The 19,457-nt window shown below is 33.6% G+C and overlaps 1 protein-coding gene and 1 non-coding gene across 2 annotated transcripts; one reads left to right on the top strand and one right to left on the bottom strand.

The window, feature by feature from the left end:
• Positions 1-1,140: 1,140 nt before the first annotated feature.
• On the bottom strand, positions 1,141-1,212 carry Trnae-uuc. Its single transcript has one exon. It is a non-coding gene; the product is annotated as a tRNA-Glu (tRNA).
• A 16,193-nt stretch (positions 1,213-17,405) lies between these two features.
• On the top strand, positions 17,406-19,420 carry LOC123657006 (protein yellow-like). Its single transcript, XM_045592609.1, has one exon. It carries the CDS (start codon positions 17,536-17,538, stop codon positions 18,865-18,867), a length of 1,332 nt encoding a protein of 443 aa, XP_045448565.1. The 5' UTR covers positions 17,406-17,535; the 3' UTR covers positions 18,868-19,420.
• The last annotated feature ends 37 nt before the right edge of the window (positions 19,421-19,457 follow it).

Genomic DNA, 19,457 nt, shown 5'->3' on the forward strand with positions numbered 1-19,457 from the left:
TCTAGACCACGTATCGCGATGTGGAAAATAAACAAGCTTGACTTAAATAATTTTATTTCATTTGAAAGTGAGAGCGACACCTGGAGACCGAACTTCAACATGTCAAGCAAGTACTGCGAGACAACAAGCTTCGGGTACCGCGTCCTCATCGCAGTGAACGTGTGAAACCAGCCACCGTCGAACGAGTACCTGCTGTGCTACCTTTTATGAAAGGGGTCACTGACAAGATTGGCTTCATCTTAAAGCGAGCTTCTATAAAAACTTTTTTCAAGCCGCCAAAAACGATAAGTCAATTTTTACCATCTGTCAAGTGTCATATACCCTTACAAGATGCAGGAGTATACAAGCTTGATTGTGACTGTGGTCTCTCTTATATAGGACAAACAAAACGATCGATTAAAACTCGCGTTAAAGAACATATAGCTGACTTAAAACATCGTCGCTATACTAAGTCCGCAATCTGTGAACACAGTCTAGACACAGCTAGCCATTATATTAGATTCGATAAACCACAGATCCTCGCAAAAGAACACCGATTCCAACCAAGGATGATCCGTGAGGCTATTGAAATTAAAAAACATCCAAATTTCAATAGAGAAGATGGTTGGCAATTACCACCTGCTTGGGACCCCATTATTAATATAATTAAATCAAAAACCAAGCATAATTCACCACAGATTAAAGACTCAATTAGCACATTCTGCGTAGATAGGACTGTATAAGATATTGATGTATGTCGGGTAGTTTCGAATAACTTTGTAACGTTGGGACGTCTGACACCTCAGTCCCCCCGTGACCATGGTTGCTGTAAAGTATCCGAAACGTCGGGAATCAAAAGATAATAATAAACCGCGATAAAATCCGAAAAAAGTTGTTTCATTAAATGAGTAAAATTCGCGTAAACATTAGAAAACAATAAAATGAAAGTATTCATTTGCTTTAACGCCTTTTCCTTTGATCCACTATTAAATTTAGCTTGACTTTGCTATTGTATTACGCATCTGTCGAGTTTATTGAATGTATCATTTCATAATTTGTTGAAAAATTAATTTCATTATACTCGTACAATTGGTTATTACAGTATAATAAGTATAATATTTATTTTCTGTGAAATTTAAAAAAAAAAGACAAAAAATAGGCTTCCCGTACCGGGAATCGAACCCGAGCCTCCTGGGTGAAAGCCAGGTATCCTAGCCACTAGACCATACGGGATATATGAATGTTGATGAAATATTTATACATTTTCTTAAACTTGACTGCAAAATAACGTTCATTAATGTTCAAAATATATTTTTTTATTTTAACATTTTACAATATAATACATATATACAATTCACAACATAGGAACTATTGGATATTTAGATATTTAAATATAGTTACGGTATAAATCCTTTCCACGTGGAATGATGCCAAAATTCTATTATAATTAATAACTTTTGCTTTTCATTAATAATATCTGTATTATTACTAACTTTTATAACGCACTAAATATTCTTCGATTTCATATAGGTATGTATACAAATGGCATCTTTTATATAGTATGTGATATCTGTTGCAGTTCTGCTATTGGACACTAGATGGCGCTAAATCAGAGTACAATATTAAATACTTAATTGAGATTGTTAAAAGTAATACAAAAAGCATGATTTAAATATTTTTACACATTTAGTAACAAATTTTAGATTATCGTAAAACATGCCTGTTGATTAAGTCATTCGTTTTGATGGCGTTCGATACCTGTTTATAATGTGGACTCTACCACATTGTAGAGACACAGAACTTACGTCGTGTTTTCCTGGTGTTTAAACAGATGTCGCATCTGTGTATCGTAAAAGAACTCTAAATTGTTCATTACACGGGAATATAGAGAGCGTTACTGACTTTAAAAATTATTTTGTTATGAGTATAAAACGCTTACTTTTTCTCTAAGTTTTCATCGAAATTTTTATTTATTACACTAATCCGCCTTTCTTGACTAGCTGTTCTATTGTAATGGAGCGTGTAGTTGTGTAAACCTAGAACGTCGTGAACTGGTTCCCGCTCAGCAGACATTTTATTATTTGCGCAAATAATTGATGTATAAAATATATTTTTTTTAAGAAATGTAACTCCAGACACAAGTATTGTCGAGGATATTTGAAAAGAATGTGGAATTAGAATACAACCAAACGTGAAATGTTAACGCTATAGTTAAATTGTAATTGTAGTATTGTAATTATTTGTATATTATGTACTAGCTGTGCCTGCGATTTCGTCCGCGTATAATTTAACAAAAAAGTTATTGTTCATTCGCAGAGTTATAAAATAAATAAAATTCTATAATAAAAGTAGCCTAAGTTACTCCTTATTACACCAGATACCTACCACTGAAAGTCCTGTAAAAATCGGTCTAACCGTTTCAGAGATTAGCCGGAACGAACAGACAGACAGATAGGCAGAAAATTGTAAAAAATGTTTTTTTCGTATATGTACCGTGTATACATCCATATGTATGTAGTAACAATCGGTTATTTTAATACTACAAGCAGACACTCCAATTTTGTTTATTTGTATCGATTATGTATAGTATCCAAACGCCTCTTTCGCTATCAAACTGTGTTGACAATTTGCGAAATAAAAATAAATTGTTTTAGTCTCATAGCCGAGTGTATTTGTCTTTGTGTGTCTCTCCCCCTTAGAGAGTATGTAAAGCTGACTGTCCAATTGTAATCATAGAAACCTAATACACTCGTTAGTCGTATTAGGGAAACTATCCGCCAACCCATAACACGGCATCGTTATGGAGTATAGAGTAGTCTCCTTTATGGAAAATTAAACCTTTGACCGCCATTTGTACGTTGAAAACTGAACGAAACGGTTCAATTCTTGTTCGAAGACGAAGTTTACGGCGTAGGACGGTTCTTAAATATTTTATTCTATTTAATTATTGTCATTGTCATGATTTAATTTTTCTTTTGAGCTTTAAACTTTCACAAAAATCCTTTTTCGTGATGCTGCTGCGGATGAAATGAAATGATGAACTTGAGAAGCAGTCACGATAAAAAAATGAAAAAAATATATTTATTCCAAAAATACATTGTGATTGACTCCCTCAATTAGGTGCAGAAATCACCTGAGCCAGATGGAGTCGAACGAAATACAAACACAAAATTTAAACTTAACTTAAAAACTTTAGGTTTTATATTCCCAACTACACTTTTCCGATATCGAAAGTCGTAGAAATAGTTTTAACAGTTCACTTCAGTGCTTTCTTAATATTTCAACAGTAAAAAAAAGTACAGACAAGTGAATTAAAAGTAGATATTATTTGAATCATTTATTAAGTATCATTTAAACACTGAGAACTACAAATTAATGACCATACAACTCTACGGTCAACTCTCACAGAACAGCAAACACGGTACATCGAATATTGCGTGTTTAAAATTGCTCGTAAGAAAGGAAATTGCTTCCGTATTGCTGCAATGCATTAAATGAAACACATGCATGGTTGGGTCTGTTCAATATCGAAGTACGCTTAAGGTTTTCGCACAATACGTTCAAACGAAACGATATTTAACTACAATAAATTAATTTTATTTCAATATGGACGTAAATTTCAAACTGTTATAGTATTTTATCATATCATCATCATCATTTCAGCCTATCACAGTCCACTGCTGGACATAGGCCTCCACAAGTTCAGGCCAAAAATAGCGTGAACTCATATGTTTTGCCCATAATCACCACGCTGGGCAGGCGGGTTGGTGACCGCAGGGGTGGCTTTGTCGCACCGAAGACGCTGCTGCCCGTCGGCCTGTGTATTTCAAAACCAGTAATTTGATAGCTATTCCGCCATCAGTCGGCTGTTTAAGTTCCAAGGTGGTAGTGGAACTTTGTTATCCCTTAGTCGCCTCTTACAACACCCACGGAAAGAGAGGGGGTGGCTATATTCTTTAATGCCGTAGCCACACAACATATTTTTTTTTTTATCATATAATAGAAATTGTTTCTTGCATTGCTTTGCTGCTTGTATTTACTAGTTCCTTGTTCGTTGAAGTGGTTGAAAAATGAAAGATATGAGAAATTAAACAATTCTGTATTGCAAATTACAAGATTACGCAAACACTTCGCACGACGAGAAGAAGTATGGGAAAGAGAGTTCAAATGTCAAATCACTGTCTTATATACCCAACGTTCTGTCACATCACTGATTGTCTATTGCACTCACAGTTTATATAGATACTTCACACCGATAACCGATAATTAAGCATGGATCACACGATGCGAATCGTTACAGAGTTGCACCGCAATGAAAATGTGAGACGTTCCTTAACATACTCCCCCCGTTGAAGAATCCAGATTCTTCAACTCTGTGTCTTCATCGTCGAGTAACGGGCAGAGGCGAACCAGAGGACGGCGATAACAACCCACCGTGGTCTGAACATCAGCAACACGAGGAATCCCATCTGGCCCTGGATATAGCCTGGTTACTCGTCCGGTACTCCAGCATAACGGTGGCAGGGAATCTTCACTTATGAGCACCAAGTCTCCAACCTTTAGTTTAGCCTTGTTTGTTTTCCATTTTGTACGTATTTGTAGTTCGCAGATGTACTCCTTTTGCCACCTCAGCCAGAAATGTTGTCTGATTTGCTCGAGTCGTGCGTAGCGTTTCAATTGCGGTTCCTTTTCATTCTCCAAGGCGCGAGCCGGCAGCTCATATAGTAGTCTTCTGATTAAGAAGTGCCCTGGGGAAAGGAAAAGGGAATCGTCAAGGGAACATGGATAATGGGCGCAAGGGACGACTATTCAGAATAGCCTCCACTTGTGCAAACAAAGTTAGAATTGCCTTAAAAGTTAAAATTTCTTCAAAGGTTAAATAAAAATTCCCATGACTCGTTTGTATATTATATATGTGTTTGTTTGTGTGATGTATTGTTATGATGTTTTGCCGGTCACAACGGCCTCCCATATGTCGCCGAAGTGAGGAGCGTAAGACAGAATGAATTTAAATTTTGATGTTTTGCTGAGCTGTAAATTCAGTTAACGCGATGTTTTGTATATCGGTGAATTTACTGAGCTCTCTTGCCGCTCCTACAAAATTGCGTTTGCTATTGGAATAGATCTCTGCTGACCTAAACTTTGATATTCTCTCATAAACTGTATGTATTGAGATTTTAATGAAATATATTTTTTGAAACGTTTTTCTAAATTTAATAATCGCCTTTTTGCTAAGTTATATGTTTCACCTAGACAATCAGGTGAATTGCGCAATGGAAGTCTGACACTAGACCTGCCAGAAGGAAGCCGTGAAGTGTGAGACCGAAAGTGGTTCTCACAGGCTAATTCCTTTTCGCTTTGAATTGTTGTTTGGTGAAGCTTTTCTAGCTTCCAAAATTTTGTTAGTAAATTGTCGACCTTGCTTTCATTTGAGAGGTTGTCATTGATGACTGAATGATTGCACACTACTTGTTTAGCTTGATAAGAAATAGGACCACCAATCAACCAACCGAAACTGGAATATTGTAGTATAGGCTTGTTTGCACCTAAAGAAATACGGTCGTTTTTCATGAGTCGCCAGAAGAGATCGGCTCCTATGAGAATATCAATAGGAGCTGGCTGATTGAAATCGGGGTCAGCTAAATGCAAGTGCGATGGTATGTTTAATTGTTGTATGTTTATAGGTGCCTTAGGCAGATTCCCAGTCAGCCTACTAAGCACAAGACAATTTAATTTAGTCTTATAGTTATTGTAAATGGATTTTAATTGGATCACACAGCTTTCTTTGATTTGGTTATCTGAGTGACCGATACCAATGACGTTAATAGAAATTGGATTTGAATTGATTGAAAGTTTTTGTTGAAGAGATTTTGTGATGAAGGACGACTGACTGCCTGAATCCAACAAGGCCCGTACTTTAAGAGGCTCTTTAGTGATTGGATTCAAAATGTATACTTGGGCAGTAGACAATAAAACTTGATTTGAATTTTTGTTTGAAAAGTTTACTACAGTTTCAGTTACCTCACTAGAGGCACTGTTGACCTTTGGCGTGTCAACTGGATGTAATAAAGTATTATGTTGTTTCTTGCATATTTTGCATGGCCCTAATCGACATTCGACTAAAGAGTGACCCTGCCTTAAACAATTAATACATAATTTATACTTTGAGATATCGTTTAATTTATCCTCTCTGGATTTGGATATGAATATTTGGCAATCATAAATCCTATGATTTTGATTGCAGACAACACACCTAGACAAAGTGCTATTGTCCTTTTGATTTGTAGCAATAAATGAATTTGAAATTGGTCGATCACGCTTAATGTGATGATTGTGATGATTATGATGATAATTGACAGGCCTTGAATGTTGCATTTTGCTATTGTTATTTGTTGATATGTTATTATGGAAACTAGAACCTTGATCATTTTTATTGTGACGCGTACATTCAAGAACATAAGCCCTATCAATCAAAAATTTATTGAATTCGGTTAAACTAGGGATTTCACCTAAACTATTGCGTAGCTCTTCCCATTTAACAAGTGTTTGCGTATCGAGTTTAGATGAAACCAAATGTATAATTAACGTGTCCCAGTGATCAGTAGGTTGACCTAGGCTAGCTAGAGCACGTAAATTTTTTGAAACATGATCGACTAAAGAGCGTAATGAAGTGTCCGATTCGCGGTTTATTTTTTCAATATTGAATAATGATTTAATATGATAATTTACAAGTAATCTTTTGTTATTGTAACGTTCATAAAGTAACTGATAAGCGCTATTATAGTTGGCTGCGGAAACCTCAATGTTTGAAATTACCCGAGCCGCATCGCCTTCCAAATAAGAAATTAAATAATGAAATTTTTGAATCAATGAAATGCGACTATTGTTGTGAACTAAATTATTAAAAGTATCTCGAAATTCTAACCAACGGAAGAACGAACCATCAAACTTTGCAATTTGTATTTGCGGCAAGGTTATACAATTTTCATTATTATGATCGCGACCACATTGAGCATCCTGGAATAAGGACTCACGGCGTCTCTTATCCTGTTCTAAATTCTTTAATTCATTTTGTTCTTCAATGATATTTTTTGCCATCGCGGTACATAATATGAAATCTTGCTCAATGCGTTCACGCTCATCGAGCTCTTCGTCTAAATTGTCAGCATTTATTAGTTCAATTTGAGTTTGCAGCTCATCATATTTAGCGGACAGATTCTCAAAGCGACTGAGCTTCAGTGAAAGCTCAGCGACTTCGATACCCGTCAGTTGAGATTGCCTTGTAATCTTGTCTAAATAGTTTTTGAATTTAGTAATTTGTCCCTTTATGGAACTGCGCTTTACAATTAAAACCTTTATCCCGGATTCTTTGTTCATAGTTGATACTGAAGGTTCAGACATTGTGAAAAATATAGATAGAAAATATTTTAGAAAAAATGTAATTATTGAAAATAGAAAACTGTATGAACTAGAATAATACTAAAATTATTTGTATATGAATAATATTAAAGTTATTTGTATTTGTATATGAATATGAACTAGATTAATACTAAAGTTGTTTGAATATGAACTGGATTAATACTAAAGTTATTTGAATTTGAACTGGATTAATACTAAAGTTGTTTGAAATTGAATATGACTATGAACTAGAATAATATAAACTACTATTGAATTTAAGTTAATTAATTACAAGACACCTCAAAAAGAAAGAAAATAAAAAGGAATGATGCAAATGTCTTAGCTGAAGCTCCTCAATCGACGACACATAGAAGACCGGCGCGGAGCGGCAAGACAAGATGGCCGAAGCCCCAACCACGTGGTGCGCCTCACGTACCGCAACGCTGAAATAGTCGGCCGAATCGTCTAAGCATCGCACAATAAATAGGATTGAGGCTCAATATTGCCTTTAGAATTGAATTAATTTTGAAATGAATTGAATTATGTTGTTAAGTTAATGTTATTAAAAAAAAAATAAAAAATTTGATGCTGTTGACTCGAAATCTAATATAATAAAATATTAAGTTTAATTTGTATTAAGTAATGGAATTTAGAAAAGTTAAATGTAATTGAATTGAATGAAGTATTGAATAAACATTTGTAATAATGTATGGAAAACATTTGTATTAGGTGTGACACACCTTGAAATAAAAATCTGAAGCGGTTAAACTAGTAATATAAAACATTAAATTTAATTTAAAGTAAATTTGGAAAATAATATACAAGTAAATTAAAAACTACTGTTATAAAATATTAAATTTAATGTCTTAATGAAAGAAATTTGGAATAAGAAGTTATAGTGAAATATTAATTTTAATGCATGGATGAAAGAAATTTAGAGGTTAAGTTGAAAAATATTATTGTAAATTTGTATTAAATGAAGAAATTCGAACAAGAAAATTGAATATAAGAACACGTGTTTGTTTATTGTAGTACGGCAATTAAGAAATTAAACCAAAAATCATTGTAAATTTGCAATAGCGGAATGCTAATTTTGAAATATAAATGGAAATAGTAGAAATGGAAATATAAATTTAAGAGATTAGGATGGATTAGGATTTAGGATTGGTAATCATGATTGTTAAAAATAAGATTGATTAGGATTGGGAATCATGGGTTTGGATGAATATAGGGCACTTATCTTATCATGCTGCGAGGTGCATCACTGCTCGGCAGAAGACGTCGGCCATGTGTTCCTTGGATCTTGGGTTGATGTTGATTTTGTCCCTGTTCGGGCGCCAAATGTTTCTTGCATTGCTTTGCTGCTTGTATTTACTAGTTCCTTGTTCGTTGAAGTGGTTGAAAAATGAAAGATATGAGAAATTAAACAATTCTGTATTGCAAATTACAAGATTACGCAAACACTTCGCACGACGAGAAGAAGTATGGGAAAGAGAGTTCAAATGTCAAATCACTGTCTTATATACCCAACGTTCTGTCACATCACTGATTGTCTATTGCACTCACAGTTTATATAGATACTTCACACCGATAACCGATAATTAAGCATGGATCACACGATGCGAATCGTTACAGAGTTGCACCGCAATGAAAATGTGAGACGTTCCTTAACAGAAATAATTTAAAGTTTATCCATTTATCTTGTAATGTACAGCCTCTGAAAGGATAATCGAAAGTAAGACGTATTTATTCCAGTCGGTTAATGTGAGTGCAGACTTAGATTAAACACATACATACGCTTTCCGCTTCCGAATAGTGTTATTCGAAATTCGAATGAAAACTAAAGACGGGGCAATTTTTCTGTTATTTTCCATTAAATGTTACATAATATATACTTAGCAAGTATGTTGAAGAATTTTGTTGATCTTTTTGTACAGTTTAAATAGTAAAAGCCGGGCTCACTCAAAGTAAAAAGATGAGTGGATAATAACAGAAATATTGTCGATTTTAAGACTTTATCATCGAATTAATAATAAAAAAATATGAAAAAGATTAAAATATTCCTTCGCTCTACATACGTATCAGGAAAATGTCGCACGTATCCTCATTTTCCTTCAAACGGCTTAGCCCCGTGGACATCCCAATTTAAGCTCTTTTATGTAAAATTGGCTTTCACTAATCCTTGAATGCTTAGGAAATGTGAAAAGGAACGGAAATATCATTTTTGCGAAATAGTAACGACACTTTTTAGCGGGTGTAATGTAACATTTTTTTATTTTATTTTATCTGTTGAAATTGAAATGCAAAAAAAAAGTTGCAGTGCATTTAACACATGTTGGATATTTTTATAACAAGAGCAAAAGTTATAATGGTTATGGTAAGCACTTGATGAATAACAGTTTCAGTGTATAAAATAAAATTATTTCCAGAATATTCTCTTTCTCTTCAATTTAGACTCGAGCAACTAAAGCATTCACGTGTTTCTTTTAATTCAACATAAATTTGATATCTTTCATAAATCTTTTATAAATATACTCGAACTAAACAATACATAATTAAGATATAAGGAAAAACAATGCGGTTATAAAAGTAATCGTAAACGATATTGTATTGAACCTGCGGATCGCGTCTGCGGAAGATCCTTAGGAGTCACGCCCAAGGCGCAATATTGAATTTAAAATTTGTCTTTACGTTTAACGCTCTTATTGAGATGCAATAGGTGTCATATTATAGTAGGGAAACTGGTTATGTGTTATTTATGGTGAAGTGCATCCGACATAATATATTGAGGTCGCATGAGTGATTCTACCATAGATGACTCTACATGGCTGACCTTAGTTCGTATAAATTTATTAAATTTTTGCCTTGTCTGATGTTTGGAAATAGGTTTGCATAACATATTTTATTCATTTACGGGTACAAATCAATCCAAAATATTTATATATTATTAATGTTAACAAAAAGTGATATTCTGTAAACATCAAAAATATTTCGCTGCTAAAAGGTACTTCAATATAAATAATGTTTAGTAAAAAACGAATAACCTCGAATTTTTTTTATTTTTTTACACTTCTCGAACGTCTCAAATACATGATTCGATTACCAAAGAAAACGTTTATATTATAATTTATATAACTTGTAGCTATTTATAACGGTTACTACAGAACGTGCATATTAAGCACTCTTGTTATGTGGCGAGAGCAAAAATGGTCTTTTTAAAACTAATTTATTTATTAACACTTTTAATAGTAACTTTTAATATAAAGAAACTTAATTAATAGAAATAGTAATACGATCAAAGAAACAGAGTACTGATATAGTTAGGAGTTGGAAATAGAATGCGTGATTTCGGGAGTCCTGGAGTATTTATGGGACTTGGAATAGGACGGAATAGGATGGAATAGGATATACTTACTTACTAACCACTCTACATAAGAAATCCGCTCTCACACAATTAAGGGTTTAAAGTACATATTGTTCACATTCTAATAGTGATTAACTGATTACATGCTAATAGAAGTAAATAGTAAATATTGCTTATCACTAACTAAAGACTAAAGGTTACAAGACATGATATGGAAGTAAGTAACATTAATAGATTAGTTTATATTATACATTATATATTATAGCAATAGGTATGGGTAGCTTATATAACACTCTGACTTGAAACAGTGAACATATTCTTCATTACACAAAGCTCTCTTATATTAGCATGACTTCAAAATGGGTAAATAATAAAAGAGCTGTACACTGCTACTGCTGTGTGCTGCACAAGATAAAATCTAAAAATTTTTTTTTATAAATTTGTATATCATCCTGCATTCTTCATAAGTCTTCTCAATGATTGTATTTGTAATTATTCATTGCAATAAATAAATAAAATCGACCCGTGCGATAGTCATTGATTTAATCACACACAAAATGCTTTTTATACATTCAGCTTCAAGAATAAGTGAGAATTGACAAGACATTTTAGTCTCATAAAATTCATATGAATATCCTAGAGTTCCTAGACGACTCGAGCTTCTCGTTGTCTTTCAAGTTTTCATTTGAAATGAGAAAACTTCTCGTGAAAATTTCTTAATAACAATAGCTATCTAAATAAGAATGTAAAATGTTATCTCCAAACAAAATTTGTTATAACAGATTTTATTAAAAAGTTACAATAAAATCTTTTTGGTGATATTATTTGTAACTGGCTGGTTTTGATACCATGAAAAGGCGACATTTTTAAAAAGGTATTCAAAAGTAAACAACAGTTTCGGTTTTTTAATGAGAATTCCCAAAATGTCTCTAGCAACGGAATCCTGTCACTACCTACACGATGACGGCAACTTATCGAACACAATAATACATGTATATTTTAATTAATTAATGTAAATAAATATGTAAAATCTTACCTTGAATTTCTATATTAAATACGAAAAAACTTTATCCCCGACCTAATACATTGTTACTAGTCCTTTCCTAACAAATTAATTACAAGCTTTCAAGGTAAGCCAGAGGGATTTGTAGATATACCCACATATTGTGTTATCCAATACAATATAATACCATATTGTGTTGGACAAGGTTGCAATAATTTAAAAATGTTATACTGTTAACAGTCACATCCTAATAAATATGCTTGTTCTCAAACAAAATAAATAACTTCAGTTTACAGTGACAATTGTAGTACTATACAAAATCTACATATTAATACGTGAAGCAAAATGTTTGTACCCTTTTTTACGAAAATTGTGCAGACGGAAGAGTATAAAATTTCGTACACTTATAGTTTATATAGAGGAGTGCAGAATGCTAATATTTATTTTAAAATTATGCATAATTTTTTTTATAAAATAAGAAAAAAAATTACACAAGAGATCGCTGTACGCGATAAGGCCGCCTTTGCATACATTATTTGTTTTTGTATCTAATCGTTCTAAAATTTATCTTCTTTTTTGTGTGTGTAATACAGTTTATTAAATAAATAAATAAATCTTCTTTTTTTAACTCTCAAATGATTAATTTATATTTACAAACGTAGATTTCAGTTAATGATTTCGTACAGAGAAGCTATGTTATAAAGATACAAAAATGTGCAATTAGATACTTTTCATAAGTCATAACTAACACTCCATTTTTAGTACGACCTTCCTATATTCTATTACACACATATTTCACTTTTGTTCGCTTGAGATGAAAATGACCCTTATATATTTTTTTCTAATTTTTACGCGAATTTCCTCCTCCTCCCGTCCTCACGTAACCATGGTTGCTGTAAAGTATCCGAAACGTCGGGCATTTAAAAAACTTCATAAACTGCGATGAAATCCGAAAAAGTTGTTTCGTTATAATAACCTTTGTAATTAAACATTGATTATATGTATTTACACTGCTTTCTTAAATAAATACTAATTTTATCTTGCCATTTCTATTTCTGATAATATAAGTTCAACAATAATTTCAATTGAAATGATAAGGTTTGAGACTTATAAATGATATGCGATTTTATTTTTATATATCATTTCATCATTTTTCATTTCATTTCAGTTAAAATCATATGCAGCTACTAGTCTGTTTTATATTGAAACACGTCGTCGCGACGTCCGTCGAATGGTCTCGTACAACCAAAGCATTGAAAATCGGATTATGAGAAATTTCTGATTGAAGCTTAGTAGACAGACTGTCTTAAACCAGGCTTTATACCATGTATATTTTATTACCAGCTCCCTTATTGCCTTATTTCTCAAACACAAATTGTTGTACCTAAGTGTAGACATTTTGATAATGTGGATTTTATTCGTGTTAAATACTTACTTTTAAAATGTCTGAAAAATATTTTATAATTTATAATATTCAAAAAGTATGGGCGTTAGCTTCGACACTCGATAAGAGATTACTCACTTCAGCCTATCGCAATCCACTGCTGGACATAGAGCGCCCCAAGTTCGCGTCAAAAATGGTGTGAACTCATGTGTTTTGCCCATAGTCACCACGCTGGGCAGGCGGGTTGGTGACCGCAGGGCTGGCTTTGTCGCACCGAAGACGCTGTTGTTTATCTTCGGCCTGTGTATTTCAAAGCCAGCAGTTTGAAGGTTATCCCGCCATTGGTCAGCTTTTTAAGTTCCAAGGTGGTAGTAGAACTGTGTTATCCCTTAGTCGCCTCTTATGACACCCACGGGAAGAGAGAAGGTGGCTATATTCTTTACCGCCGTAGCCATACAGCCTTAAAAATTAAAATAATCCAATAAATAAATCAAATTATAATAATTAAGTCACTATCAGCGACACTTAACGCCCGGTTTCCGAAAGGCTGATCAATGCTGAAATTAACAAAACATCTGTCAAATCTCTTGTTAAGCATGAAATGAGTTGCTAAAAGCATGGTTAACTACTTAATTTAATCATACTGTCAGTTGACATAACTGTCAAATTTGACTCTGGAATCGTATGTTAACCGCCATTTTGGGTTTCTGAAACGCGAATTAAGCTATAATCATTGATCAAACGTCTGTCAAATACTCGGTCCACTAATCGGTGTATATCGGCGAATTAACTTAAGGAAAACAATTATTTTCTACGTGAAACTACATTTTGGTTCTTTAAAGGTATATAAAACATATTTATAACCAAGTTTTATATATGTAATGTATGTTTTATCTTATAATAGTCTACATTTTGGTCTTGATAAACTAAAATTTTTTGTTCTTTGTTGTAGCTTACAGAGATGTCTATTATTATTACGAAGAAGATACTGGTCAAAGTTCAATAATAAATAAAAACACTTCAGTTCGGTCATCTCTATTATTGACACATTTTAATCGTTAAGTTTTAAATTTGATTACTAACAATATATAAATAATAGGGAATTTAAAAGAAAAGGTCATAAAAATATATATCTAAATATACATTTATAGGAACTATTAAAAAAATACTTATAATTACTTAATAACTAAAATTTGAAACAAGCTATTATAATTATAATTACTTTATCATATTTTCATCTTACTATTTTCTACTAATTTTTTTTTTTAAATCAGTCTACAATATTCTGATAATTTTTTTTTTTCTAAAGATGCTCTTCGTCTTATTTTCATGATATTGTTTTTTTTTTAAATAATAATAAATAAATAAATATCTTATAACATACATTTTTTATAAATATACAAAGAAATAATAGATATATAAATATATAAATACAAATATTACACCCAGACTCAGACGGGAATCGAACCCGCAACCCGCGGAACAGAAAGCAGGGCCACTACAAACTGTGCCAACGGGCTAGTCAGTTATTGTTTTTAGGAACTATTTCCTTTTATTGTATCTTCCTTAGATGTTTATATGATGCTTTATTAGATGTTTGAGTATTATCATATGTACTAAATAACATCACAACTAACAATTTCTGTAGGTTTTGATACATCACAAATATATAAAATAATATTTAATTATGTTACATGACCACATGTTACAAACCGAATGTCAAATCAAACTAATCGAGGACTAGCTAATTTTGCTGTGAATGACGTTTCAGCAACTCCAATTGATTTGACTTCCGTTTTAAATCTAACAGCCGATTAGTAGACCTATACTTTGACAAACGTTTCAGAAACCGGGCGTAAGCCTCAGTGTCACTCAGCGTCGATGTTAGTTGTTTTACACGTTTTCACTCTATTATAATTTATCTTTTAGTTTTGACTTTGGAACTACAAAAGTTATTGAATAATCGTTAAAATTAGATACTAGCAGGTACATTGAGACTGACGTGTCTGTGTAACAAGTACCTGAATCTAAATAAATGAAAATTACTCGCAAAGCGTGTTAAATAACGATGGATATTTTAATTTTTTTATACGACATGAAAGGTAATCTAACACTTGTCATAGTCCAATAAAGGTTCGTACGAAATGAAATAAATTTGGTAAAATTACGCAGAATTAATTACGCAAAATTATTGGAAAATTTCTAAAAGCGTACACACAACGGCTGTCGGTTCTGCTCGTTAAATAATATAATTGTGTTTGCTCGCCAACGAATAAAAAACCTACTTCAATTACACCAACATGTACAACATCAAGCACAAAGTAGACAGAAAAATATTGAAAATACGCGTTTTCAAAGATTACTCAAAAATTAGAGATCAGATCTCGATTAAATTTAAATGGGACCACGTGACACGCACCAACCAACTTTTGATTAAAATAAATATAAAAATCGGTCCAACCAGTCGGAAATTCTGAGGTAACAATATAACACAAAAAAAAAACACAATTGAATTGAAAACCCTTTTTGGAACTCGGTTAATAATAAAATTATTGTATGCGAACGGTGTAGCCCTTTACGACTTTTTACAGGTTACAAAACAAGTTATTGTTTACGCGTGATTTTTGATATACGAACGTATAAGTATCTGCGTCGTTTTCATATTATGCTAGCTAACCCGACAAACGTTTTCCTGTCTTAACTATGAATATTCAACTCGAATTGGTATAATTGATAATAAAAATAAAAATTATTAAAAAAAAGTGTATTAGACAGACTAAAATTCTAGAAATAACTGAGCCACTTTACGAATTCTTAAAAAGTATTAATTCATTTATAGTAACAAGTCATAGGTTGTAGAAATTTAATCTGTGTTAATCATAATGTTGATATGAAAATTAAAATAAAGCTATCAACAATAATTGTGTTTGCTAGCAAACGAAAAAAAAATACCGACTCCAATTACATCGACAAGTAATACAACGTAAGTAGACGAAAAAAATTAACAGACGCTCTAGTCATCGCAACGATTTTCGAGGGTTCTCTTCGATTTCTCTGGGAATTAATCATCTGATCCTGGTTTCCTTATCATGCTCATCACCGTTAGGATATCTCCTTTTCAACAAAAAAGAATTATCAAAATCAGTTCATAAACGACGATGCTATCCACGAACATAAAAAAATATACATATACCTACGGTCGAATTGAGTAACCTCGTCCTTTTTTGAAGTCGGTTAAAAAATTGAGAAAATTGTGGAAAAAATTAAAATTTAATTCATTTGTCAAATAATTATGTATATATACAGACACATATTAAAATTACATAATGATAGTGTCCCTAATTTATTTTACATAAGCTTGAACTAGCGTTGAATCTTTTGTTCCAGCTTCCGACTCACATTTCATATACTGCAAACATCAATTTGCACAAAAATGAATAATAAAATGTACGCTTACAGAGATTTTCATTTAAATTGTAGACAGTTGTCACATGCTGTATGCCCTTGTTAATGCAAATTTTTAATTATGGTTATTATAAAGCAAAGCAATGCAAATTAATATTATTTTCTTTGTGTATTTTATTGAATTATAAATGAGTATTTACTTAGAATATAATGTGACTTGAAGATCTTTTGTTTTGATGACTCACCAAATAAACCATTTCTATTTCTGAATCAGTTAAACAAACTACGATATAACGAAGTACGATTTAGTGCATTAACCGAGTTTAAAGTTTGTTTTATTCTATTTCTTATAAATGTATCTAAAGTTTTATACATTATGCAAACACCTAATTATCAAGAAGAAAGTGTGTACTTATGATTATAATACAAATATTAAATAATCTCAATAATACTATCATTTCAAGGAAATCACAACGTAATTTGAGCAGTACGTTATTTATTAATTATTATAACTAAATTGTCTTATCAATGTATTTTTCGGATCATCGGATATTAAAGACTTTGGTTTAAACATTTGATATCCATCGTAGAATCTAAACAGGTAAATATTATTTTAGAAAAATTTAAAATGTTAAACTCAACAGCCACTTGGATCGATTCCCTGTACGATTTATACATAAACGGCGAGACCGGCGGACCCCCCGTCTAGCAGGGGTGAGACGAGTGACCTTGCTGCACCCTTTCCGGCACGTATTCATTCATTACTAACGGTTCCGATTCGCAACAGATTTTTAAAACGAGATAATTATCGTCTCAAGGTGTATGAATCTATTAATCGCAGTCCGCAGGTTGTCAATAACAGTGACGTATTGTGGTGACACAAGCAGGATCGGCAGCCCGGTAGGCAGAGACCGCGAGTCACGCACGGTGAGGTGCTCGAGCGTCAGTCACATCGCTCGCGCCGCCCGCGCTGCACGCTTCCGAGTCGGACTTCCAGCGAATATGATTCTTATACTGCTCATCGCCATCGTCGGCGCCGCGACCGCTCAGCAATCGCCTCGTCCGCCGGGTCCACACCGGGAACAGTTCCGGGTCATTTACGAGTGGCGAACGATAGACTTCGAGTGGGAAACACCAACTGATCGCGAAACCTACCTCAACACCAGTCGATACATCCCCCAAAATGTATTAATATCGGGAATAAACTTTTACGATGATAAAATCTTTCTAACTCTCCCGCGTATGTTGGACGGTGTACCGGCCACCCTCGCCTACATTCCTGCACAACAAAACGATACCACGGCCCCGAAATTGATACCGTTCCCTAGTTGGAGTGATAACGAGATCGGTAATTGTGATGCTCTACAGTTTGTGCAAAATATCGAGATTGATCGTAATGGCTTGATGTGGATTTTAGACAACGGCCGCGTCGGTACTTTAACACAAAACCCAAGTATTAAGTGCCCACCGTCGATCGTATTAATCGACTTAAAGAACAACAAAAAGGAGCGTATACCGTTGTCTCTGGACACAGTGAATCCCAGCACGACGTATCTCAATGACCTGGTAGTGGACAATCGTGATGATGATTATGCCTATATTACCGACAATAGTGCTGTTGATCCAGGAATTGTTGTGTTCCGTCGTAGCGATAAGAAATCGTGGAAATTACGTGACAAAAAATCAATGACGTCGGTCCCAGAAGCTGCCTTATTCCGTATCAACGGTACTACAGTAAATCTTCCCGTTAATATCGATGGCATCGCTCTTGGACCACAATTTTTAACCGTAGATGACAAAGTCGATCGTACAGTTTACTACTGCCCGCTTTCAAGTTTTCACCTCTACGCGATAAACGCATCCGTTTTACAAAACGAATCGCTAGCGACGTCGGGTGAAGGTGCCTTACGTCCGTATGTCGTCGATCTCGGAACGAAAACATCACAAACGGATGGTATGAAGATGGATTCAACGGGCGTACTGTTTTTCGGTCTGATTGGCAGTTCAACCATAGCAGAATGGAACTCAACCGTCGATTTTCCTAGCGGCCAACGTACTATCGCCCGCGATCCAAACTACATCCAGTGGGTTGATCGGTTTACGTTTGACGATCGCGGTAACATCTATGTCGTAATAAACAGGTTGTACAACTTTGTGAAAAATCAAGTATCAATGGATGAAGTCAATTACAGAATTCTACGATCCTACACCGGTACGAAGAGCTACATATACTCTCAAGATCTACAACCTCCGACTCCTCCACAAAACGCTGCAGCCACTAAAACGTTCGCAGCGTCGATGCTCGTATTTGCTTTCGCACATCTCCTCGCTTAGTCAAGATAAGCTCTCGGCCATAACACTGGCCGTGTATTTACGCTACACGACGCTCCATTGAGGCGTGTAAACTTTACCAAATATTTAAAGTTACCTTGACCTCGTGGTCTTTCAGTGATAATGCGCAATGTAGATAGCTTTGTATATTATTAATATATTTTAATATAAGTGTAATGTTATAAAGATAAGATCTTATGGCCTTTGTGAAACAGAAGGCATTTCGAAGACGAACCGTGCATGTGAAACAAAAGGTCGGGGACGTGTTGCCAAATGCGTTTCGCTCATCAATAAACATTATATCTATAGTAAACAAGCTCACCTATATATTTTCTTATATAATAATTTTTTTTCAACATTAATCGTTCAGATATACTCTAGAAAATCTTATTTATTTATATCATATCATTATAATTGTAGTTATTAAACTAGAGATAAGCGATAACAATGAAAAGTATAAAAGATCGCATATACTACTGATTTATGTGTGTTTCTTACATGTATGGTTGTGACGATATGTGTGACTTAGAATAAACGTGTTTATCACATTATATTATTTGCTGTTTTCATTTACTTTGTACCAGCTTACCACA

Source organism: Melitaea cinxia, chromosome 10 (genome assembly GCF_905220565.1).
Source record: "Melitaea cinxia chromosome 10, ilMelCinx1.1, whole genome shotgun sequence".
Taxonomy (NCBI): Eukaryota; Metazoa; Arthropoda; class Insecta; order Lepidoptera; family Nymphalidae; genus Melitaea; species Melitaea cinxia.